Raw genomic sequence first — 25036 nt, forward strand, 5'->3', positions numbered from 1 at the left:
ACATTCTTTTCTGATAGCCAAGTCAGATGTGAGTGCTTTCCGGTCAGTTTTTCATTACTTCCAATTGTGGCAAAATGTAAAATTTAGCTTTTTATTTCTTATGATGCTGGGGATTGAACACTAGGCATCTCATAATGCTAGGCAAGTGTTCTACCATTGACCTACATTCCCAGCCTAAAATTTATCATTTTAGCCACCTCAAGTGTACAGTTATGTATCCGTTCTGTTCACATTGTGTAACCAACACCACCATCTGTCTCCAGAATGTTTTCATTTTTTTCCAGTTTAAACTAGAGTTTAGTACCCTTCGGGCATTGTTTCTCTGTTATGCCCGTCCCCCAAGCCCCTCAGCCACCATTCCACTTTCTATTTCAATGAATTTGACAGCTCTGGGTATCTAAGTCCCTCATGTAAGTGGAAGCATAATACAATATTTGTCATTTGTAGCTTTTTTTTAAAAAAATCCTCTTTTTGATTTTGAAGCTGTATTTTGTATTTTCTCTTTCTCGCTGCCAGGCTTTATTCCTTTCTGTAAGCTTTAATTTTTTTTCATAAATGTTATGTGTATTTGTGTTTTGCCTGAATGTCTGCTTGTGTACCATATGCATGCAGTTCCCGTGGTGGCAGAAGAGGGTGTTGGATCTCCTGGAACTGGAGTTACAGATGGTTATGAGCCACCATATGGGTGCTGGTAGTTGAACCAGGATCTTCTGGAAGAGCAGCCAGTGCTCTTAACTGCTGAGCCGTCTGGTGTTTATGTATAAATTTGTATAATAACTTAACTGTACTTGCTGAAGGAAAATATGACATTGGAATTAATTTGATAGAATTCTTCTCTTTATTTTGAGGTGGGGTCTTGCATTTTGTGGGTAGGGATTTGAGTGTTATTCTTTTTCTTGTTAAAACTAATTTTTATACAATATATTCTGGTCATGGTTTCCCTTCTCCCAGCTTCTCCCAGATCTTCTTACCCACCCAACTCCATGCTTTTTTCTCTCATTAACAAGCAGGCAAATAAAACAAGCACGTTACAATTCCCCCTCCCCCCAGAGGGATTTGATGGCGACATCCCACTTAAGACTGAATGTTTCAAGGTCTCTCATTCTCTGCATATTGTGCAGTTGTGGGTCTCTGTTAGTTCCTGTCCCTTTTTTTCTGAGATCGGGTCTCATTATGTATCCCTGGCTGACCTGGAACTGGATATGTAGGCAGGGTTAGCCTCAAACTCAGAGATCTGCCTCCTTTTGCCTCCCAGGTGCTGGGATTAAAGGTGTGTGCCACCATACCCGACTAAGGTGGGGTCTTGTATGTTCTTAGCTGGCCTCAAAGTCGTTTACCTCCCCCTCCTCCAATATCTGGGATTCTAAGCTGCGTCACTGTGCCAAGTTCTTTATTTTTAGAAAAATCTTTATTGGATCATTTTTCTAGATGATTATAAGAGTTGAGGATAGAGCTCAATGGTATAGAACTTGTACGGTATGCTCAAAGCCCTAGGTCCAGTCCCTAGTAAGATGCATTGGCTACCCTTGTGTAGCATATAGGTTTAAAAAAAAATCCTCAAAAATAAAAGTACAGGGCTAGGGATGTGGCTTGAGGGCAGAACATTTGCCTGTTATGCTCAATGCCCTTGTTCCGTCCCTTGCACTACAGAAATGAATGGATAAATAAAAACGTCTGTGTTATCCCCGCTTCCTGCTTCTCCCTGAGACAGTGTAAAAGAGCGTTTGTATGTGAGGTTGGAGCTGCTCTGATCCAAAGGTGACCTCTCGTCCTTTCCTCCTCTAGATGGTACACCTTGAAGTCCAAACCAGGAAAGAAGGACAAAGAGCGGGGAGAAATTGAGGTCGATATCCAGTTTATGAGGAACAACATGACTGCCAGCATGTTTGACCTCTCCATGAAGGATAAGTCTCGGAATCCCTTTGGGAAACTGAAGGACAAGATCAAAGGGAAGAACAAGGATAGCGCATCGGACACCGCTTCAGCCATCGTCCCCAGTACGACACCCTCGGTCGACAGCGATGAGGAGTCTTCCTCAAAAGACAAGAAAAAGAAGTCCAAGATCAAGACTCTGTTTTCCAAGTCGAATTTGCAGAAGACGCCGCTCTCCCAGTCCATGTCTGTCCTGCCTACATCCAAGCCAGACAAAGTGGTGCTCCGTCCCGGAGACTTGCAGTCCCGGTGGGATGATGACGAGGATGAGTCCTCCTCCACCTCGGATGGTGAGTCCCGTCTTTGCTCACTCACCCGCTTCCCTGGGCTCCCTGACTTTGCTCTAAGAAGGAAGAGGCGGGTCTTTGGGATTTAGTTACCACAGCAATAATGGTGATGAAGTTCACTAAGGCTTTCTTTCCTAAGAGAATACAAATGTCTTCTCCTAGGGTTTGGAGCTCACAGAATTAGTGCATTTGAGGGTTTTGTTGTTTTGTTTTGTTTTTTCCCTGCTGTTTGTCTTCTCACAGTCCTGGAGATCTGGCCCAGGACCTTGAGTATTCTGGGCAAGTGCTCTAATACTGACCCATACCCCCAGCACCTGTTGTATATGAAAAAATAAAACTATAGGACCGTCCATATTATAATAGGACCATGTCATATGTCTGATACTTCGTTAATTCCTTAGATGTCTGCTGAGCTTCTATCGTGTGCTTAACTCCCATGTGGTACGTCCCTGATGGAAGCTAAATAGTCCAGTCTCCTTAACCCGAATTGTGTATTTTGAACTCCAGCTTCAATTACTGAATCCCCTTCAGTCGCCAAATTCTGTTACTCTATCGAGAACGTTGCCTTTTCCATTGGTTTGACACAGAATATCTTCACTTCAGCATCACTGGCTGACTGGGCTGATAATTTTTGTGAGAAATCATCTTGTGCGTTGTAGGATGCGTAGGCAACACCAGTACCTTCCTATCGGTTACCATGATTAAAGATGTGTGCAAATGCTGATAGATTGACAAATGCCACTGCCCACTGCAACTACTTATTACCACCCCCACGTTCACGCCTCCCCTCTTCCTGTCTTTGCAATGCTGTTGGCATCATACATGGCTTATCAGTAACTCATCACCGAGCTGTGCCCCAAATCCCTCACTAATGGAGTTTCATTTCTTTTTCTTCCTTCTTTCCTTCCTTCCTTCCTTCCTTCCTTTGTTCCTAGAGCCTTGGGCATGATGACAAATGCTTTGCCTCTGAGCTCTATCCTCAGCTTCATTTTTTTGTTTAGTGTGTGTGTAGGTCAGAGGCTAGCTCGTAGGGGTCAGTTCTCTTTTGACTGTGGGGGTCCTGGGTATTTAACTCAGGTCACCAGGCTTTGTAATCAATACCTCCACTCCCTGAACCGTCTCTCCAGAACTTAACCTTCTGTGGTTTACTTTCTTCCCAGTCATGTCCCACAAGAGAACACCCAGCATGGATCATGCACAACTGAACCAGACCAACTTCAGCCTTCCCAAGAAAGAGGGGCTCTCCTTCCTCGGTGGCCTCCGCTCTAAGAACGACTCCCTTTCAAGATCTAACCTCTGTATCAACGGGAACCATGTTTATATGGAGCAGACAGAGGCCAAGAGTGAGGTCAGGGACAGCAGCCCTTCAAATTCCCCATCCCCGCAGGGCTTCCGGAAGAGACATTTATTCTCCTCCACTGAAAACCTGGCTGCCCGGTCTCCTAAGGAACCAGGGGAAGGAGGTGGCGGTGTAACCTCTGACAGACAACTGTCTGACTCCTCCACCAAGGATTCTGTGAAGTCCATGTCTTTGCCATCCTACCGACCTCTGACCAGCGAGGATGGTAGAGAGAGCTTGTCTCCAGCAAATGCGGAGACTCCGAAAGAAACGAAAGAGAGCAAGAAGCAGGAGAGCAAGAAGTCCTCTTTGCTTTCTCTGGTGACAGGAAAGAAAGATGCGCCTAAAGGTGGTGAAGGCGAGCCTCTTCCCACTGTCTCAGAGAAAGAGAAGGAAAGGCAGGGCACACGTGTGGAAGCCCAACTGAGGGAGGAAGACCCTGGGAGACGGTCAGAGAGAGATGTCATACCTGCTGCCTCGCAGTGGGGCAACTCCCTGAACCGCTTTGAAGATGTGCAGATCTCAGCCCCAGAAGCCGGCCTGGAGCCTAAGTCTGAACCGAAGCCACCAGTTCCCGCTGCGAGGAACCCCCAGACCAAAGCTGTGAAGCCTAGGTAAATTAGTTTTTTACATATGGGATCTTTTCTCTGCCACTGTCTGGCATTTAGCAATCTCCACTAGAGCAAACCTGGTCAGTTTCAGGATGTGTATGCAGAAGTCTGCTAGTCTTAAGTCATTTGAACCAGTCACCTCTGCTGACCTGGCTCGCCAAGCACAAAGAGCAGAGGTGTTTCTGAGCCTAAAGCCACAGCTCAGCCATATGTGGGCGGGGGTTGTTTTTCTCGGTGAGCTAACCAGACTCTAGTGAAAGGAGAGAGTCTGTGGCCGATTCTGAGCATTCATGGTTGCGGTGGGTATATGGGCAGAACCTGGGTTTAAGGTTTCACCGCACGCTGCCCAGTGGAGATGGCTGCCTTTCCTCCTGGCACTTGGCATCCGTTTGCTGGTGCCAGAGACCCTTGGTTCCCCCTTTAGTGTAGCTGTGGTCGTTCTTTGTGTCCTCTGTACCTGGTCATAAGCACCAGACTCATCACGAAGGAGCAGCCTCTGAGTGACATTCACGTTGACATTTCTCTGGTGTGGGGAGGGGGGCAGAACTCTTTGTAGATTGTGCACAGGTGTACTTTTCTCTTCCACATCCATACTTGTCACTTTGTCTAAAAGGAACTGTAGGCTGCCTGTTGTTCCAGCTGAATCTTTCCCTTGTGTGACAGATGTGCTTGGTGCCCAGCAGTGTCTCTTCCTGTGGGGAGAGTGTGTCTCAGTTGCGGAGTATTTGCTTAGCAAGTATGAGGCCCAGGCTTTGGCTCCCCAACACTGGAGAAACACAAAGCGATCGATCCGTTTGTATGTCAAGAATCACTGTTTGTATGTCAAGATCCTGTCTCAATTGTAAAAAAAAAACCTATCCCTCTCTATTGAGTATTTTTATGTTTCTTGAAATGCATCTGCAACTGACCTGCAGATTTTATTTTGTCCTTTTTGCAGACTGGACGTACCTCCAGAGACCCAACCCAAAGCCAGGCTTCCTTCCCCTGACTCTGCTCTCTCTCCTACCCTTCTTTCCAGCTCTCCTCAGGCCCCTCTCTTTTCTGACCTGAGAGGTGACTCAGAGACACAATCCTCTGAAAGTCCTTCTGCCTCCTCCTCTTTCTCATCTCCCCTGGCAGCTCCCCTCTCCACATCCACCCCAATTGAACACTGGCCCCCCACAGGCAAGGGGGAGGTTGATGCTGAAGAACCTCCCTTGCTCCTCAAGGCTGTCTCTCAGAAGGAGAGTGTAACGCCAGCTCCGAACACTGGTTCTTCTGCCTCGGGACCACCTTTTAAACACCTGACCATCCCAGTGCAGAAAGGAGCGGAAGAGTCTTCAGGGGGCGAGACCAGGGAGATAGGCACAGGGAAGGAAGCCGGCAGTGATGAGTCAGGAAAGAACCCCATGAGGCAGCACGAAAGACACGTGAAGGTTCCTGTCCCAGAGCAACACTGGGCCCCCTCACTTGAAGAGGTCCCGGACGTACCCTCTGGGCCTTCGCTCAGGAGTGGCAGCAGTGCAGCCCCTGCTGAGAAGTCCCCCACAGGGGGAAAAACAGACTCTGGGCATCAGTCTAGGTTTTTTGTGGAGAAGGGTCATGATGGTGGAATGGCTCGTGCAGGCAAAGAAGCAGCACCCCCTCTTCAAGAGGAAGAGGCGGCCTCCCTCTTTGATAGCATAGCAAGGAAGCACAAAGAGATCCATTCGAACGCCGGTGGAGGTGAGAAGAAAGTCAAGAAGCGTGTGTCCTTCTCTGAACAACTCTTCGTGGAAGAAGAAATAGAAAAGCACACTGAGTGTGAGGAGGAGGAGGACGAAAGTCATCCCCAGCAGCTGACACGTGAAGGGCCTGTTGCTGGAGGCAGGCTTGATGCGGACTCTCCTGAGTGTCCCCACACAGAAGGCGCAGGACAGGAACCTGTGACCACGGCAGCTCAGCCCATCATTCCTGCTGAAAGCGGGAGTTTCTCAGAAGATCCCACGAGTGAAGCCAGCCCAGCAAGAGGCACCCGACTCTGGAGGGTTGTGGAGAATGATGGCCTTACGACTCAGTATCAGAGCAAAGCCAGCGATCATGAAGGCCTGCTGTCTGACCCGCTAAGTGACCTCCCATCTGCCTCTGATGTGAAATCTCCTATCATGGCTGATCTGAGCTTGTCTCTTCCTTCCATTCCTGAAGTGGCATCAGATGATGAAAGAGTAGATGAGGCTGGAGATGGAGGAGAGGCAGGAGAGCTGGTTGATCCACAAGCAGGAGTTTCATCCATGAACATGTCACCTTCCGGTCTGGAGAAGGCAGAGGGGCTGAGTGGCAGGACATGTGAGTCGGTGCTTGTGGAGAATCTACATGACTTCAGGCCAAAATCTCCCAGAGTGGCTCCTTCCGAGCAGACAGCAGCACTAGGAATTGCTGAGCCCCGTCTTGGCCAGCGCTCAAGTGTGAATAAACAGTTTTCAGGCCCTGGTTCTGTCGAGGAAGAGGAACTGGAGCAGAGTGGGAGGCCAGGCTCGCCTCTCCGCACATCCCAGGGCTCTCCCACGCCCAGCTCCCCACCCTCTGAGATCTTTCCTGCTCCACACTCTTTGCCTAGCCCTCCGCATTCCAATGACCACCACACGAGTGTAGCAGAGTCTCAAATAAAAGCAACCCCAGAAGGCTCCGCTGGTAAAGTTGAAAATTTTGGCAAGAAGAAGCCACTTCTCCAAGCCTGGGTCACACCCTCAGAGATACATCCAGTCTCGGCTCAGCCAAGCGCTGGAGCTGGGGCAGCCAAGCACAGGTGAGAGCCAGTGGGGGAGATTGTCTGTGCATGGGAAAGCTGCCCTCTCTTTGCTTTTACCTGCAGAGACCATGTCTTCAAAACGAACGGATGTCCTGATGTCAGAATTTGCCCGTTTCGCTGGCAGGGCTTGTCACTGCAGGGCCATGTACTTTGTGCTTGGAATAACTCAAGAATCCAGCCGCGCGTGTAGCAAGGACTTAGTAGTCTTCAGAGATAACCTAGGAATGCTACCGCAGTGTGATGGAGCTCTGTAGCTGCGGAAGCGTGGGGCGCTTGTGTCTCCAGGGGCTCAGAAGCCCCCTGAGGTGGAGCGGCAGAGCAGAGCATGGCTGAGGACGTCCTCTCAGGACCGCTCAAAGAGCAGCTCGCGTGATCTGCGCTCTCCCTTACTGTAGCCACCTGCAAGGATGAGAAACTTCCTCTCTGTCTTCTGTATTGTTAACATTGTTTTGTTTGTTTGTTTTAAAAACATTTTTTTTACAGCACTGGGGATGGAACCTGAGGCCTTTTGCATGCTGGGCCAGTACTATGCCACAGAGCTACATCCCAGCCTGAGAGACTGTCTTAATGCTCTTGTCTCTGTAAGCAGACTGAGGGACTTAGTGTCTGTTGGTACCCCCACCCCTACTCCCCAAGCCAGAGATGAGCTTTGGTGGTTGTGTGTGGCTCTCTGATCCATTTGATGTTGAATTCCACAGGAGCCAAGGCGTAAGCTGGATGTTGGGCCAGAGATGATTCCCCCCACCCCCTGCTCATCTTGCAGGCAGTCACCTTTGAGTAGTTCTCAGCTTTGTGGTTACTGAAAGTTGAAGGATCCTTTTCTTGTCTTTCTAGGCTTCATCCCGTGAAGCCGATGAACACAACAGCCACCAAGATTGCAAACCCTAGCTTGGGCACTGCTGCCATCATCAGTGAGAACCTGATCAACGAAGCCGTTATAAAGGTATGAGTTCTGAGAATTTGGCATGTTTGCTAACATGGGCAGAGCTTGCATGTATAGAGTCACCATGACAGCTGGCCTCCATCTGTGCAGCTAGCAGGGGTCTGATGGGAGGAGAACTTAGACCAGCCTGGGCAACACAGCAAGATGCTATCTCAGAACAAACAACAGCAGAAGTTATAGACTTTGGGCGATTCTGGGAATTTCTTATGCAGACCTCTGATGCGTCTGGAGTGTGATAACCTCTAAGGGCCCCCAGACTGTCCATTGAATGGATAATTGCATTTCCTTATAATTATTCATTTTTCACTACATTCTTTTCTTGTCTCTAGCAACATGATTGCCACTGGCACTGTATGTTTGTTGAGTATGGTGGTGGTTTCTGTTTGTTTTGTTTTGTTTTTCTTAAAGACAAAGTTTCTGTAGCCCAGACTGACCCAGGCAATCCTTATGACTCAGTCTCCCGAGTGCTGGGGTTACACAGGTGCCCCCACCATGTTCATCTGGCAGTTCTCTTTAAAGAAAAGATTTCCTTTTCATTTCCTTCCTTCCCTCCCTCCTTCTCTCCCTCCCTCCCTCCCTCCCTTCCTTCCTTCCTTTTGTTTCTCGTGTAGCCTTAGCTATCCTGGAACTCACTCTATAGACCAGGCTGTTCTCAAATTCACAGAGATCCACCTGCCACCGCATCCTGAATGCTGGGATTAAAGGCGTGCACCACCACATCCCAGCTTCTTTTTTATCTTTAGGCAAAAATATAAAATCCTTGATACAGGCGTGCTGGGTTTTATCACTGTGTTTTAAAATGGTTTCCAACATTTACAAAGTTGCAGCAACAGCACAAAGAACTCCTGTAGACTGTCATCCGGATTCTCCGGTTCACATCTGACCCAGTTTGTGTCATCCCCTCCCGTCCCTTCCCCTCCCTCCTGCTCTTTCTCTATATACCACTGCAGTTGTAGTTTTAGGGGTTTTGTTTGTTTTGTTTTTTATTCTGACCCATAAACAAATTAAGTTGTATGTACTGTGTCTTTTTTTAGTTCTAATTTCTTGAGTGTGAATTATGTGCCCAGCTCTGGGTGTTTGTGTGGGTGTGCACATGTGTGTGTGGCGGGCCCAAACTTGTAGTCCGGTGTCTTCCTCTAGAACTCTTCATTTTTTTTTCTTTTAAAACAATTCTTTTTCATATAATATATTTCGATCATGGTTTCCCTCTGTCCCAGATCTCCTCCCAGATCCTCCCCACCCATTCAACTCCATGCCTTCTTTCTCTCTCTCTTTACAAAACAAACAGACAAGTATAAACAATACTAAAACCCAAAGAAAAAGCACATATGCAGAGACGCACACATCCACAAAATTGAAGTCCATAAAAACACAAAATTGGAAACAATAATATACAAGCAAAAGATTAATAAGATTAAAAAAAATCTCCAAGCAAAGCAATATGAGACAAAAAAATTCTACAAAAATACCATTGAGTCTGTTTTGTGTTGGCCATCTATTGCTGGGCATGGATGGGGCCTGCCCCTAAGTGTGGCTAGTATCCCCTGACACTCTCTTGTAGACACTAATTTTTTCCTTTGCAAATGGTTGCCAATTGGGGACGACTTTGTGGTTAGGGACAAGGACTTGAATCCACTTTTCCTCTTAGCACTGGGACCCCGTCTGGCTTAAACTTGTGATGGCTCTGTGAGTTCGTTATGTCTCAGTCCTGTTGTGTCTAGAAGGACTTGTTTCCTCGGTGTCAGGGTTGTTTTAGTTATCCTGGATTTTTGTTTGTTTTTTTGTGTGTTTTTGGGTTTTTTTGTTTTCCAAAACAGGGTTTCTCTGTAGCTTTGGAGCCTGTCCTGGAACTAGCTCTTGTAGACCAGGCTGGTCTTGAACTCACAAAGATCCGCCTGCCTCTGCCTCCCGAGTGCTGGGATTAAAGGAATGCACCACCACCGCCTGGCTATCCTGGATTTTTTGTGTGACCATATGAAGCTGAAATTGCCCTTTCAGTTTCTGTGAAGAGTTGTGCTGGGATTTTGATGGAGATTACACTAAATCTATAGAGTGCTTTTGGTAGGGTGGCCCTTTTCACTGTTAATCCTACCAATCCATGAGCATGGAAGATCTTTCCATCTTAGGCCTCCGATTTCTTCTGTGTCGCAAAGGTTTTATTCTACAGGCCTTCCCTTGCTTGATTAGAGTTACCCCCAAGATATTTCTTTTGTGACTGTTTGGAAAGGTACTGCTTCCCTGGTTTCTTTCACAGACTGCCGTTTGTATATAGCAGGGCTACATTTTGTTTGTTTGTTTTTAAATCTTATATTTTTGAGATACGGTCTTTTCCTAAGCCTGGCACACTGATCCAGCTGACCTGGCTGTCCATCAAACCTCGGGGATCCTGCTCTCTCTTGCCCTCCAGTCCTGGGGTCACAGGCACCTGCAAGCACACTCGACTTTTTCTCTGAGTCCTGGGAATCCAGACTCAAGGCCTCGGCAATCATTTTACTCACTGACCCATCTCCCAGCCTCTCCTAAATTCTTGAGTGTGTAGCTCCTGAGAACAAAGGGATTCTTCAAAATCCAGGAGTTTACTGCTGTTAACAGCCTTCTCATCTCTAGCATTTATTTCACGGTTGTCCCAACAAGGGAACAACCCTGTTCAGTTATTTGTGCCATAATCCAGGCACCAATCCAGGCCTGCCCCTTACTTTTTGTTTGTTTTGGCATGGTTTAGTTTTTGTTTGTTTGTTTTTTGAGACGTGTTTCTAACGTAACAGCCCTAGCCGTCCCGGAACTGGCTCTGTAGACCAGGCTGGCCTCAAACTCAGAAAGATCTGCCTGCCTCTGCCTCCCAAGTGCCTGGATTAGAGGCAAACCACCATGCCCTGTTATTATTTTTTAATCAAAAGGTTTTGCCAGGCATGGAAGCAGAGGCGGGAGGACCTCTGAGTTTGAGAATAGCCAGGACTATGCAGAGAAATCCTGTCTTAGAAAAAAAAATCAAAAATAAAATGTACTCCTTGTATCCTGTCACTTGTGAAAGATTTTCTTGTATGTATGTGTGATACTGGGCATGCTAGGCCACACAGTCCCAGCCCCCAAAAGCATTTGTTTTAAAGATTGTGTTTTTATTATTGTTAGGGTATGTGTGTCTCTGTGGGTGTGAATGCAAGTGCCCTAGGAAGCCACAGTCATTGAAGTCTCTGGAGCTAGAGTGAGAGGTGCTTGTGAGCCACCTCAAGTCCTGTGGACAAGCAGTGCGTGCTCCTCGTCACTGACCTTTATCTCCAGCCACTGCAAGTGTTCTGCCATGCTTGGTGGTGGTTGCTTTCCTTCCACCTCTGCCATCAGGAGCTGGATGAAGCGTTCATGAAGGGTTTTGGAGCTCGGAGTGGCTCATCAGTGATAATTGTTGCTGGAAACCATTGAGCATCTCCTAGCTCCATTCTTGACCTCTTGTAAAATGGGCCAATGAGGTAGCATTGCCTTCAGAGCCACCACCAGTGTCAGAACCATGTGCCTACAATGACTTAGCCCTGACAATTTGTACCTGCTGTAACTCCATCTACCTGCTTGATTCGCTGGCTTCTGTGTGGTAGTTGCTGATAGACACAGCAGCACTCTCTCCCAGGAGGTTTTTTGTTTGTTTGATTTTCTGCCGGGAAGGTTTTTTGGCTTTTGTTTGTTTGTTTTGCTGATATTTACTAGGAAGTTGGGCCAGAGGACAACATAAAGATGATATAATTAAACCTAGTCATCTTGCAGTTCCCCCTTCCCACTTCCTTTTAGTGCAGAATGCTTAGCGACTCTGATTTTAATTATTTTTATTTCATGTGCAGGAGTGTTTTGCCTGTGTGTATATTCACATTAATATGTGGGCCTGGTACCTAAGGAGGCCAGTAGAGGGCACTAGGTCCCCTGGAACCGGAGTTAAAGATAGTTGTGAGCCACCGTGGGGTGTTGGAAACCAAATCTAGTCCTCTACAAGAGCAGCAAGAGCTCTTAAACTGGTGAGCCGTCTCTCTAGCCCCTTGTCTGCCTGCCTGCCTATTTTTGATTGGTTGGCTGCTTGACTTGACTGATGTACTAGGCATTGAGCCCAGAGAGAAGCAAATGCCTCTTTTTCAGAAAGTAAGCAAGACCCTCGATTCCCATTTTAAGTCCTCTTCACAGTTCATTTAATCAAGGGTTTATCCCCGGGGACTGAGAGGGACAATAACTTAGAAAAAAGGCGCCCTTCTCAGTTTGCCTCTCGGGTGTGCCCACTGCTGCCCCCTCGGCCTGCCATAAATCTCTTGGTCTTGGACCTTCCCAAGTAAATATTCTAGGTAAACACAGAAAGCTCCTTGGAGACTGCTGTTGGCTTTCTAGAGAAGAGCAGCTTTGTGCTAAGCAGAAAGCAGCATTTGTAAAAATAACTTCAAAATAAGAGCGTTTGGGGAGAGGAAGCACAGAGCTAAAGTAAATGAAAAGCCTGTAAGGTCATCGCAACAGTGCTGTTTATTTGGGTTTTTTCCCTTGACTGTTGTTTTAAGGCCTCCATTAAAAAATCATTTTGTGTGTTTGACAGTTTCTCACGACTATACAACGTACTGAGATTATTTATGGTTACCTCCTAGTTCTCTTTCCCCGACCCGGGCCCTGCACTTGCCCCCGCTTCTGTGGCTCTCCTTTTTCTTCCTAACTAGTGCTTCTCCTACCGTATGTCCCGTCTGCCTGTAAACTGCCACTGATGTGTATTCGTGAGTGCAAGGCCATGTCCTCCCGCTGGTCTTCAGTAACACATAAACGGGCAGTAGTAGCGCTCGCTTATAACCCCAGCACTGGGGAAAGGCAGGAAGACCAGCAGTTCAAGGCCATCCTGAGCTAAGTGAGACCTTGTTTCAGAAAAAAGGTGGTGGAGGAACAGCAAAGAGGAAAGAAAAAAGAAAGCCGGGTGTGGTGACACACACTTGAATCTCTAGAACTCAGTGGTAGAGGCAGGAGGATCGGGAACTCAAGGCCAGTATGGGCTGCACGAGGTCCTGTCTCATAGAGAAGGCAGAGATGGAGAGGAACCAAGTTGTTATGGATTTAATAATACTGGGCCCACACTTGCTAAACACACACTCTGTCACCAAGCTACATGCTCAACCACTAATTAGTATTTCTTAATAAAACCCTTATACCCTCCAGGGCATGTTTCTTGATATGAAACATCAACGGACACTTTTTGGTTTTCAAGACAAGGTTTCTACAGTCCTGGTGTGTTGGAACTCACTGTAGACCAGGGTAGCCTCGGATTACAGAGATCTGCCTGCCTCTTCTGAGTGCTAGGATTAAGGGCGTGTCTTACCGCCATCTGGCAGTGGATGCCTTTTCTATGCAAACTGCATTTGACAAGAAAACTTCCCATCAGACCTTTTTATTTCCTTTGAGACAGGGTCTCACTCTGTAACCCTGACTGGCCTGGAACTCTTGATGTAGCCCAGGCTAGCCTCAAACCTGTCTACCTCTGCCTCCTGCCAGGATTAAAGGTGTGTGCTTCCCCAGCCAGCCTCAAGCCTCATCATACCTTTTTTTCAGCATAATTTAGTATTGTTAAATACATCCACATGTGTGTCCAACATCCAGAACACTTGTAGACATGAAACTGATTTTTAGGGGGTTTTTTGTTTTGTTTTGTTTTGTTTTCTACCGTGTCACCATAGCCAAGGCTGGTGGTCTAGAACTCGCTTCGTGATGCAGGCACTCTGCTGAGTGCTGGGATTACAGGTGTGTGCCATCATGCCCGATTTGAATATAGTGTTGGAGGTCACACACGCAGTGACTACAGGGGTAGAGCATTGTCGTGTCACACACAAAACCCAGAATTTAATCCTTAGCAGTAGGAATAAAAGCAGTGACCAGAAAGGGTCACCCTCTCTGAATAGATGTCCTCAACAAGCTGAGAGGAAAAAAAGCGGGGTTGGGGGAGGGAGAAGCAAATGTTGGAGAAATAGCCCAGCATCTCGATTATTCATGCACCATGTGACTTGGATTGAAGCTTGCTGTGTCTGTGAAAACAGCAGGCAGGAAGAGTAGGGTTCCTCTGAATGGGGTCTCCTTGGGCAGTTTGCTCCCTGGATGCAGGGGAGGCTTCTGTGCTGTTGTTGCTATTACTGTTGCTATCACTCTGCCCCTGGCTCTGCTTAGAGGTGGTGGGCTCTTGACTTGACTTATTGGTCTTCCTGATAGAAGATGAAGCTGGCAGGCCCTCAGGGCAAAGCCAGTTACTGCCCTGGGATTCTTTGGGCAGAAGTCACCTTGAGTTGCTCAGGAGTCCTGCTTCCCTGATTTGCAAATCCGCTAAACTACAGATTGCCGAACCCGCCTTCCTCCTCCCTCTTAAGACCTTGACGTGACTTGTTACTTCTTATTGAGTCCGTTATCTCTTATTTCCTTTTGGCTCAGTCTTTGGTTTGCAGTTAGAGTCTCCTTGTCCCAGATGATAAATGTTCATTAAAAGCAACTGTCCCAGATACACGCTCCCATCAGAAGCAGAAACAGTCAGTCTTTGGGACAGGCTACCACGTACCCAGAAAGAGGGTACTCAGGTGGCCTGTGAGGTCCATGGCCCGGTGGCACTTGGCTTTAGCTATACATGTTTTGAGAGTGTGGAGTAAGTTTTGGTAGGGTCTCAAAGGGCACCTAGGGGTAGCAGGCTGATACCCAACAGTGTTGGCAGGAGGGCGCTCCCCCAGATCTTCTTTCTGCTCCACCTTGGGGCTTGCTTGTCCCAGCTCTGTATCAATAGCTGATTGTATGACTCCAGGAGATTTAAAGGCTCGTTTCAAACTTGAGAGATCAAGTGGCTCATCTTCCTCAGCCTCCCGAATGGCTGGGTTCAGGTATGCACACTAGGATTACCTGTCACTGCTTTCTCCTTCTCCCACCAAGGTCTCATTGTGTTCCTTCCCACCGCCCCTTTTAGTGTAGATGGTTGTTTTGCCTGTGTGCATGCGTGTGTGTCCATGTGTGTGTGTAGGGGGGTGCTGGAGGAGGCTGAGAAGAGAGTGCAGGGTCCTGGGACTGGAGTTACAGATGGTTGTGAGCCACCATGTGGGTGCCAGGAATTGAACCAGATCCTCTGAAAGAGCAGCCATGGCTCCAACCCCTCATTACATTTCCTGACAATGTGAACCTAGAGTCAAGACCGGGGCTCTGACAGCTATGAACCAAGGAAGGTTTCTGCTTTTTAAGTGTTGTTTGTGGTACCATGGTACTTTTCTCAGTCAGCCGCCTGGTTCCAACGTGTGTTGAAGTGCGTTTCCAAGCCAGGTGTGATTGCACACACCTTTAATCTCAACACCTGGGAGGCAGAGCCAGACCAATCTCTGAGTTCATGACCAGCCTGGTCTACATAGCGAGGCGCTGAAGAATAGCAACAAAATGGGTTTCCGAGAGACTCCAGCGGCCGCTGACATTGTCTTCACATTCCTTTCAGATGTCTAGTTTCTCTGCTGGCTTGTAACCTTTTCCCTTCTCTTTCTCTCCCCCAAAGAAATACCAGCCGTCGGATCCTGCCTTCGCCTACGCACAGCTGACCCACGACGAGCTGATCCAGTTGGTCCTCAAACAGAAGGAAACCATCAGCAAGAAGGAGTTCCAGGTGCGCGAGCTGGAAGACTACATTGACAACCTGCTGGTCAGGGTCATGGAGGAGACGCCCAACATCCTCCGAGTGCCATCTCAGCTTGGCAAGAAGGCCGGAAAGATATGAACTGCAGGAGGGAGGTGGAGATGTTTTGTGATATTGTGTCCGGTGCCTCTTGAGGTCAAGGGTGTGTGGTCTGCCTAGTAACCAGCACACAGGCTCCCATCACCAGGTGTGTGCCTTGTCTGTCAAGAGTCAGTTCTTCTAGTTGAAACCAGGTTAATTACTACAATGAATCTTGTTTATACATTCCCAGAGTGTGTTTTTAAATGCCACGGTGCCTTTAACTAAATTGTAAATACACGATTTGATCCTGAGCCATCCATTCAGGGGGCACCATCGGAACTAACGTATTTTAACACTGGGGTTGTTGCCCTCTGATACCAAGATTTTCCAGTATGTATCCTCCATGAAGCCAGTCTTTGGCTGAGATCAGAAAGGGAGTTTACCTCCTTTCTTGGTGTTGGAGCAGCTCAGGTATGGCAGATGCTAAATTTTTACGTCTTATGAACATCTCAAGAGTCAAGGATTGTTTGGGTAGGGTGTTTTGTTGAGGCGCAGGGGGGCATTGTTCTGTTTTTAAGATAGGCTCTTGTCTAGTCCGGGCTGCTCTTGATCTCACTGTATAGCTGAGACTAGCCTTCTTAGACTTTGAACAAGCTGCCTCTTCCAGTTCCTTTTACCTTCTAGCCTTAAAAGTGTGCTCTTGTGGATGGGGAGATACAGTCCAGTGGGTAAAGGGTAGCTGCAGATGCTGGAGGGGCGAGGGGGGCAGGGACAGGCAGATTCCAGGGCCTCACTGGCCAGCCGTTCTAGCTGAAACAGGGAACTCCGGATTGAGTGAGGGACCCTGTTTTACTAACATGAAAAGCTACCTTAAACCTCTGCCCTTCATATTCTCCCACATAGGTGAGTGTGCGCGCGCGCTCACACACACACACACACACAGACATGCTCCCACACCCACAAGCACATACACACACTGTGCTCTTTAGATCCATAAGGCCATCTCCCGGAGATATGAAGGAATTCAGGGGCTCAGCTGTTAAGAGCACTAACTGCTCTGCTAGAGAGACCCAGGTTCAGTTTCCAGCACCCATACGGTAGCTTACAACTGTCTGTACCTCCAGTTCAAGGGGATCTGACACCCTCACACAGACATACATGCAGGCGAAACACCAATGCACATTAAAAAGAATGTCACTTTCCTTAAGTAGGAAAAAGATGGTCAGAGCCCCTCCTCTCGTGCTAACAGGGCTCTTGTTGCTGGATTGGCCTCTCCGATGCCTGGAGAGAGGACTAAGCGATCAAGATGCTTGCTCCAACAGTTGTGAGGTAGAGAATGACTAGGAAGGGTCCTTTGGCCATGTCCTTCCATTCCACGGCCTTGCTCCCATTTGCTTATCTTGCTGGTTTTCCTGGCAGCCTTCTGGAAGGGAGTAGCCAGAGTCCACTAATTCCTCAAGATGAAGGAGCCCTGGGCTAGGGCAGGGTTAGTACACAGTGGCAGAGCACTTACACCCTTGCCCCCACATTTGCCACTGCCACACTTGCCACCCCACCCCCAGACTTAACCACCCCCATTCCAGACTTGCATTTTGATTGCTACTTCCTAATTTGGGGGAGTTTTGTTGTTGCTATTTTGAGGCAGGGTCCCACTGGCTTCAGACTTTCATCCCTCCTGCCCTAGCTTTACAAATACTGGGATCACTGGTATGTGTCACCATGCCTGGTGGATTGCTGTATTTTTTAAAATAGATTTTTATATATATAACTAGTATATGTATATATAACTAGATTTATATATAAATCTAGTTATATATACACATATATACACATGTGTGTGTGTGTGTATATATATATATATATATATATATATTTTTTTTTTTTTTTTAAACCCAGCCCCATTTTCACCAATAGAGGGAATTTCACTGCTGCTCACCTCATCCTGGAATTAAAGTGTTTCCTGTTGCTCTTTTTTTTTTTCCTTCCTGGTTGTAATAAAAATCTCATGAAATCTTAATGTCTCTGCTAGGGCCATCACAGGCCAGTGGAATGGCCAGGGTGGAGACAGGGTGGAGGTAGTGGTTATTAATGAAGAATCTCTGTCTGTCCTTGTCATCCTGAAGATGAGGGGCATTGCTTACACTGGAGCACTTTAATCCAAAGGGCAAGACTGTCACTTGATTTATCTAATTACCTGTTAATAATCCACACTTATTTTTATTTAATCTCTCCTACAATACTAGGGACCACTGCAAATTTCTGAGGTGGTTTGTATTTTTTTTTTAGTGTTGAAAATTCATTAATATGCCTATAAAAGAAACTATATTCACTTGAACTCTGAAAATGTACATGTATATGTCTGTTCTGCATCATGTTTTTTTACTTGATAAAATGCATTTTTACTGTGATAACCTAAGTGCATGGGGGAGGGGAGGGCACTGGTTCTGTTAACAACAAACAAGTCTGGAGGCCTCTGCTGCTCCTAGGACCTTTGGTATGTTGCTGGCTTGGCACTAGAGAGGACCATCTAGTTGGGGTGAATTCCTGGGCTCTGAAATGCCACTTGGGAACTCTGGAGAATGAAGGGCCGTTTACCTGAAGGGCTTGACTGGAAAACATTGGCATTTCTAACCTTGCTGTAGCTCAGAGTACATAGAGGCCACAACTACTCAATAACTGTTCTTGAATGTGCACTTGGGGGCTGAGGGAAGATAGATACTAAGGGAAGCCGAGCCTGTGTTGAGCCACTGGCGGTAGCAGAGGTTGGTGATGTGGAGAGCCCTGGGGCTACTGAGGCTGGCCACTGGCTTGTGTCTGTAGCTACTCCTGAGCAGCCCTGGAAAGGCCTGCACTCTGGAAAAAAGGGGAGCTTTTTCCTTGCCCTTGACTGGCTGCCTCTAGAAAGCCCAGCCAGGGCATGAGGGAGCATTGGATTAAATACCAGCAGACTCCAATTGGAGGTCAGTTTCCTAAAAAACAGATAGCCCTTGGCCCAAGTGTTTCATATCGTCTTATTCTTAACCTTAGCACATGTCCTGGCCTCCTTGTTTTATTCCAGTATGTTACCCTTACTTCGGCAGTGGAGGAAGGAGCGAGCAGCCCTGCCTTGTGCCATGCTCCACAGCTGTGCGCATGCGTGATAGATGAGCCATGTGCTTCCAGCTTCTCAGTTCACCGGGCGTCAAGAGAGGCTGGTCCATGATGCTTTCCCAGTTGCTCTGTTGAGGCCAGAGTTCTTCGCCCCTGGGCTTTTTGCCCAGTCAGCCTTTCTTCTTTCCCTTTACTTTTTTTTTTGGTGTTTGGGGGTTAAACCCAGTGTCTTGTGCATGCCAATCCTGAGCTCTACCACTGAGTTACACCCGCAGCCAGCCCTCCACCCTGCTTTGTGATGTTTTTATCTTTGTCTCTTTAGGCCGGTTCTCACGTAGCCTAGGTTAGTCTTGAACTGATCCTCCTGCCTCCCCTTCCACGTGCTGGGAATATCAGGATGCTATCACTCCCAGCTTTTTCTTTTTTCTTGTAGTGGTGGAGTAGGGCACTGATTAAGGATCCTTCAAGACTGAAAAGCAGTCAGTTGCCTTAGATGGGAAACATGAACCCACGCCAACACAAACTCTGGATTCTCCTATCTACTTTGTGGGCTACTGAATTGACCACAGGCTCACTGGCATTTTGTTTTGTTTTTAAATTACAGGATTACTGTTTCCTGGGTGTTGCTTTGGGGATTTTAAAGTTGACTGGTATTGCTTTTTAAGAAATACCAAAGATGGGCAGTGGTGGTGCACACATTCAATCCCAGCACTCGGGAGGCAGAGGCAGGTGGATCTCTGTGAGTTCGAGGCCAGCCTGGTCTACAGAGCGAGTTCCAGGACTGGCTCCATAGCTACTGAGAAACCCTGTCTTGAAAAAACAAAACAAAAAGAAATACCTAAGGGATTAGGCGTGTAGCTCAGTTAGTAGGGTATCTGGTTTTCATGTACAAAGCTCTAGGTTTGATCCCACCCTCTCCCCACCCCCTCCCACCTCTGTACTACACAAACTGAGCATGTGATGCCCACCTGTAATCCCAGCCAGTACTTGGGAGGTGGAAACAACGTGAGCAGAGGTTCCACTTCATCCTCAGCAGCACAGGGCGGTTTAAATCAGGCGGGGATACGTGAAACCTTGTCCTAAAACTCAAAAAAAACCTTAAAATTTTCTAACACTAAATAAAATGATACTTCCTTTAAGAGATTTGCGTCTGTACTTTGCTTTGGGTGTGATAAAAGTTCCTTCTGTCTTGTTGGGAAACTTCCTGGGGTGATAGTATCCCAAGATGGTCTCTCATGTGAAGCCCTTCAGCGACCACCACAATTGTGCCAAAGGGTGCCTGAGCCCCTCTGGAGAGGACAAACATCTTCGTCCTGCCTTTTCCTGGTCCTCATCTTATCCCGAGGGACCATGGCTTTGACACCATGTCACTATCTACCCCAACATTACAGAGAGAAGTCTTGGCCTGGGGTTCAGAAGTACCCTGACCTGAGAAGCAGATCTCTGGTCAGTCAGCTGTGCTGACCCGATAGAAGCTATCAGGGCAGATGAAGGCGTCTCCTCCCAGGCTTATCTCACTCTGCTCACATTTCCATCGAGACTAAGTCTGTCTCAGCAGGAAGAGCATCTGCTGGCCTCAGGCGTGCAACATGGCTCATAGGCCTTGCTCCAGAGACTCTGGAGAGGGGCAGATACTGTTTCCCTCAAGCTGAGATCACATTGCAGAACCCATAATGCTCTAGGCTGGGGCCAGGGGCTTCTGTAGGAAGTGTCTGCATTAAGGAGTTTGAAAACAGGTTCATATTTATTCATATTATCGTCTCTCATTTTAGTTTTTTTGTGGTACTAGGAATTTTTATTTTTCCAAAGATTTCATAAATGACTAGCATTGTGAGATTTGGTTCTCTTGATCCCTCGTTAGCAATTCTTTCAGTTTGGTTCCTGCTACTATTGCCAAACTCGGTGCATAGTCAGCCTAGTGTTTTCAAATTCCAGCTCAAAGGATGACACTTGTCTCGGCTTAACTTGGCTATTATTAGCAGAAGGCTTTTGTGTTGGTGTGTGGGTCGGTGGATGGATGGATGGATGGATGGATGGATGGATGGATGGATGGATGGATGGATAGAACGAACATAAGACGGGAAATGGCAGTAGAGGATATGAACAGAATGAAAATGAAACTCCCAAATCTGAACTTCTGAGCAGAAGCTGAGGCCGCAGGGTCAGCAAGCACCCACCGTGACAACCGAGTCGTCTCGAGTAGTCCCCGGTGCTGTGACTCTGACCTACGCCAGGACATTTCGTCCTGTACAAGCAGATGCTCTTTACTAGAAAGACTCCTGTTTTGTTTTTAATCTCAACTCTTTTCCAGAGCCTCATGTTAAATGCTGGGTAACCAGCAAGATAGCTTTGCTCTAGAGGCGCTTGCCACACAAACCTGGGACCCGAGTGGAAGCCCACCATGGAAGAAGAGAACTTGTCCCTGTAAGGTCTCTGTCTCCACATATGTACCGGGGCGCATGCGTGCCTCTGTGTACAGACACTAATAATTTTTGAACAAATGCTTGATTTGTCAGCCTGTGGCACTATTGGGAGGTAGTTGACGTGCTCGGAGGGAGACGGAAAGGAAGTAATTTGGGTCATTCATTGGTGATATTGGTAACGCTACCCTTTCTTGGGTCTCTTTCCCGGCCACCACGAAGGGTCAGCAAAGCTCTACCATGTGTCCCAGCCATGATCTGGTGCTGTGATGCAAACAGAGCAGAAGAGCCAGGCAGTCTTGCATGAAAACCTGAAATCAGAAACCAAAGCAAACCTGCCTTTCCAGCAGATCCTACAGGGTTCTTTGCTCCTCTGGTGGGAATCACACAGCCACAGTACCTGTTTTGAGCCTACCTCATGACATGACCGCACCTCATGATATGACCACAATATGCAACAGTCTGTGTTTTGCGACATGAACTGATAAGGATTCAGAGGGAGACACACACACCCCACCACCCCCAGCTAACCACTACCCACCAAGAAGAGCCAGAACCTTTCTGACAGTTTATGACTGCCACCTATGGGCCAAAAGAGGGACTTGCTGAATGAGGGCTCCCTGGCCTCAGCCCACCTGTGGAAAACAACGTTAGAGGGGTGTTGTCCATCCTTCAAATCCAAAGTGTCAGCACACAGCTGTCCTTAGCCTAATAACCAGGCAGATGGGTCTGTGTTTGGGGCTTCTTTTTTTGCACCATCTTCAGGATCTCTGTGATCTCGCCTCTTGGGGCATCCTGACCATCAATCAATTCTGACCTAAAACTGGCTTAGTTGGCCCAGCATCTCCCCCACAACCCAAAATTCAAGAGTAAATGTGCTCAGCATTTTAATTCTCTGTTATTTCACACAGAAACCTGTATCCTGAGCCCTGGAAAGGGTCGTGTTGGAGACAGAGTTGTTGCCCCCGCCCCCAAGGTTGAGGGGAGAAAGCTTCATTTGTCCTTGCTTGTGGCCAAGTGCTCGGTTCAGGCTGCACCTTCACTGCAGAAGGGAGGTATTGAAAGACTGCTGCTAGTTTTGGTCAAGGCAGAGATACTGACTCTATTAGACAAATGCGACAAACTTAGACAAGAAAGCCTTAGCTGCCTGCGTCACATCAGAGCATTGAAGCGAGGCTTCAGCGTGGTGGGGCGGCACACACCTATAGTACAGCTACTCAGGGAGAGTCCAGGACTTCTGTGGGGATTGCTGCAGCCCAGGCGTTTGAGACCTCCTAACCTGTCTGACTTTGAGAATTAGAAAGGGAATCAGCCAACTATGGCTTGTTGTCCATGTTCATACAGATTTTAAGCCAAGAGAGAATTGTACATTCAATTGATGAATTAAAGAAAAATCAAAATGATAGTATTACATAACACAGAAATTACGTGAAATTCAAACTTTAGTGTTCATAGATGGAGATTCATTAGGCTGAGCCAAATCTATTTCTGTTCATGGTTATTTAGGCCTTTGGTGTTTTCACTTTATAGTAATAGCAGGGGTCAGGTGGTTTACACAGTCCAATTTGTCTTTGAAAATTCAAACATGTGCTCTCTGGCTTTAACAGAAAAAGTTTGTCACTATCTATTCTAGATCACTATAGGGTGAGGAGATAATATGTTTTGATTCCAGCAGAATTATGAAAATATCTCGAACTGGTGAATTGGGGTCCACTTAATTCAGTCTCCTCAGAGGCTTTGCATAAGACCTAAAGTTTCCTGGAAGTGAAGATCCTGATGAGTGACTAGTATTCCTGCTGAGAGCAGCAAAGTGCGTCCTGTGACCACATCTTATCTGCCACATGGGAGTGGTGGCACACTGATAATTCCAGTGGAGGCAGGAGGATGATGGATTTGAGATCAACCTGGGGTAGATTAAGGGTTTGTCTCAAAGAAAATTCAGAAAAAGATAAGAAAAAAATTAAGAGATATCTTTGGTCTTAGATGTTCAAGAAGTTGGGCATATTATTTTTCAGCCCAGGGCAGTGTGTGTGTGTGTGTGTGTGTGTGTGTGTGTGTGTGTGTGTGTGTGCACGTGCGCGTGTACATGCACGCAAAAGGGAAAGGTGACTAAGACCCAAGAGAGTCGTGCCCATACTGCACTGTGGCTGTCTGTGAGTACTGGAGAATGGACGTCCACTAAAGAGCTCAGGTGATGGAAAAGAAGTCCAGTCAGAATGGCTCTAAAGCCTGGCGGAACGGCCAGCCTGGGGTGACAGTAAGAATTCTCAGACTGAAACTGGCCTGCAGTCAGGAGCTAAGAGGAGCCCAGCTGGGACTGAGTTACAAACCTCGCTAGTGACTCCCACCAGATTAGAAGAGTCTAAGAATGATAGGATCTTGTGGAGGGCCGGACCACATTCTCCATTGCTTCTAGGAACAAAGGTAGAGATTGACCTCTGTGACCCCAAGGTGATGTAGCACACGCCTTTAATCCCAGCGCACGTGCTTGGTAACTCTCTACCGCTGCGTCCCTGCCTACTCCCGAGGCATCATCTGGGATAATGGGCAGTGGACCCATCCAAGAGTGACACGTCAGAAACGAGAACTGTTTCCTTTATAAGGGTTGGGTTCCATCTTATCTGGGTCTCCGCCATGTTGGCTGATGCCCGCTCTCCCAAGGGGCATTAAAGCTTTACTGCAGAAGTATCCTATGTGTACCGCGTGGTTCTTGCTGGCGAGACGGTAGCGCGGGACATCTGGTGCTGATACCCGGGAAAAAGAAGAACTTTGCACCGCCGGAGACCCCTTGGACACAAGGAGGATTCAAAACTGCAGGCATGCAAGCTTAGAAAGGTACGCTCTAAAGTCCAGAGAGCATATCAGAAACTGAACAGCAATGGGAGGTTATGCGCGCACCCAGATAAGTTAAAAAGGACCCTCCGGTAAAGAATGGGGGAGACAAAAAAAAATAAATAAAATAAATTAAAAAGGACCCCCCATGATTTTAAAAAAAGTAAAAATGGGGGAGAAGGCTGATTTACAAGGTCAAAAGCTTTATGTTATGTTATATGTGTTGTCTTTTGTGTACTGGATAGGAGAAAGATATTTAAACTTAGAAACTGCTAAGGATATGATGTTTTGGGAAAGAGGTTCTGTTTTCGTCTCCACAGAAAAGGAGAGCCTAAGGGTGTACTTGGGATTTATGTGGTTTGAATCACCGAGACCTCCTGAAATGTTGTAGTGTATACCCCTAAGAATGCAACGGCCCAATTTCAGCAGGAAGCAGCCAAAGAGACTAAACGACGCCCAAATTCCCTAAAAGATTAAATGAGGTCCTTTCAAGCCTGCTTCTCTGAGTTCCGCTTTGCTCCGTACACCGGTTTGGGCTCGGAGTGGGTGCAGCTGGGGCTGGAGGGCAGCTGGAACGGAGCTTTGCTCTGTGGCTATGGTGGGGAGCACGTTGCGCCGGCTCAATTGGTGCGGCTCGGTTGGTGCCTGGCCTGGAGGATGTCACAGCGGTGCCACAGGCAGCCGGGCCAGAAGGCTTACAATGTACCTAAAACTGTGAGGGTCTCTGAGGGTAAAATGGCTCTGATTCCATTTGGCTATGCTAAACGATGCTAACTTCAGGCAGGGCTGGTCGTATTTATCATAATAAAAGCGCAATTAAGGTTTAAATGCAGTAAACAGGCAGTACCGTATTACATCTACATAGTATGACTTAAGTTTTTAAGAACTGCTTAGCATTTTAAGAACTCAAGTCCTCCTAAAAGATTGCTGTGTATATGCTTGGCTTGTCTGGTGTTTCAGGATCCGCAGGGAGATGGATGCGAAGGGCCCTTGGATTTTGGGGTGATTGGGTCGTTGGCTGGATCTGTGAGAGTTTACAGTCGCTTTTGCTGTGGCACAGGTGTTGAGAGTTGGCTAGTAGGGAAGCGGCCCTGTTCGCCGCCTCTCCCATTGGCCCCTTGAGCCGCAGGCTCTGGCGCGGACTTT

The 25036-nt window shown here is 47.4% G+C and overlaps 1 protein-coding gene across 2 annotated transcripts in view; it reads left to right on the forward strand.

The window, feature by feature from the left end:
• The window catches only part of Rab11fip1 (RAB11 family interacting protein 1), a 33944-nt gene extending 14167 nt beyond the window's left edge, over positions 1–19777 (forward strand). The window contains exons 2-6 of one of the 2 annotated variants that reach the window (XM_087901122.1): positions 1786–2222; positions 3380–4172; positions 5107–6933; positions 7771–7879; positions 15390–19777. In XM_087901122.1, the coding sequence (XP_087757248.1) occupies positions 1786–2222; positions 3380–4172; positions 5107–6933; positions 7771–7879; positions 15390–15608 (3385 nt within the window). In that variant the 3' untranslated portion in view covers positions 15609–19777. The remainder of the gene's footprint in view (positions 1–1785; positions 2223–3379; positions 4173–5106; positions 6934–7770; positions 7880–15389) is intronic. The other variant, XM_087901123.1, reaches the window with a different exon arrangement.
• The last annotated feature ends 5259 nt before the right edge of the window (positions 19778–25036 follow it).

Source organism: Myodes glareolus, chromosome 23 (assembly GCF_982192425.1).
Source record: "Myodes glareolus chromosome 23, mMyoGla1.1, whole genome shotgun sequence".
Classification (NCBI taxonomy): domain Eukaryota; kingdom Metazoa; phylum Chordata; class Mammalia; order Rodentia; family Cricetidae; genus Myodes; species Myodes glareolus.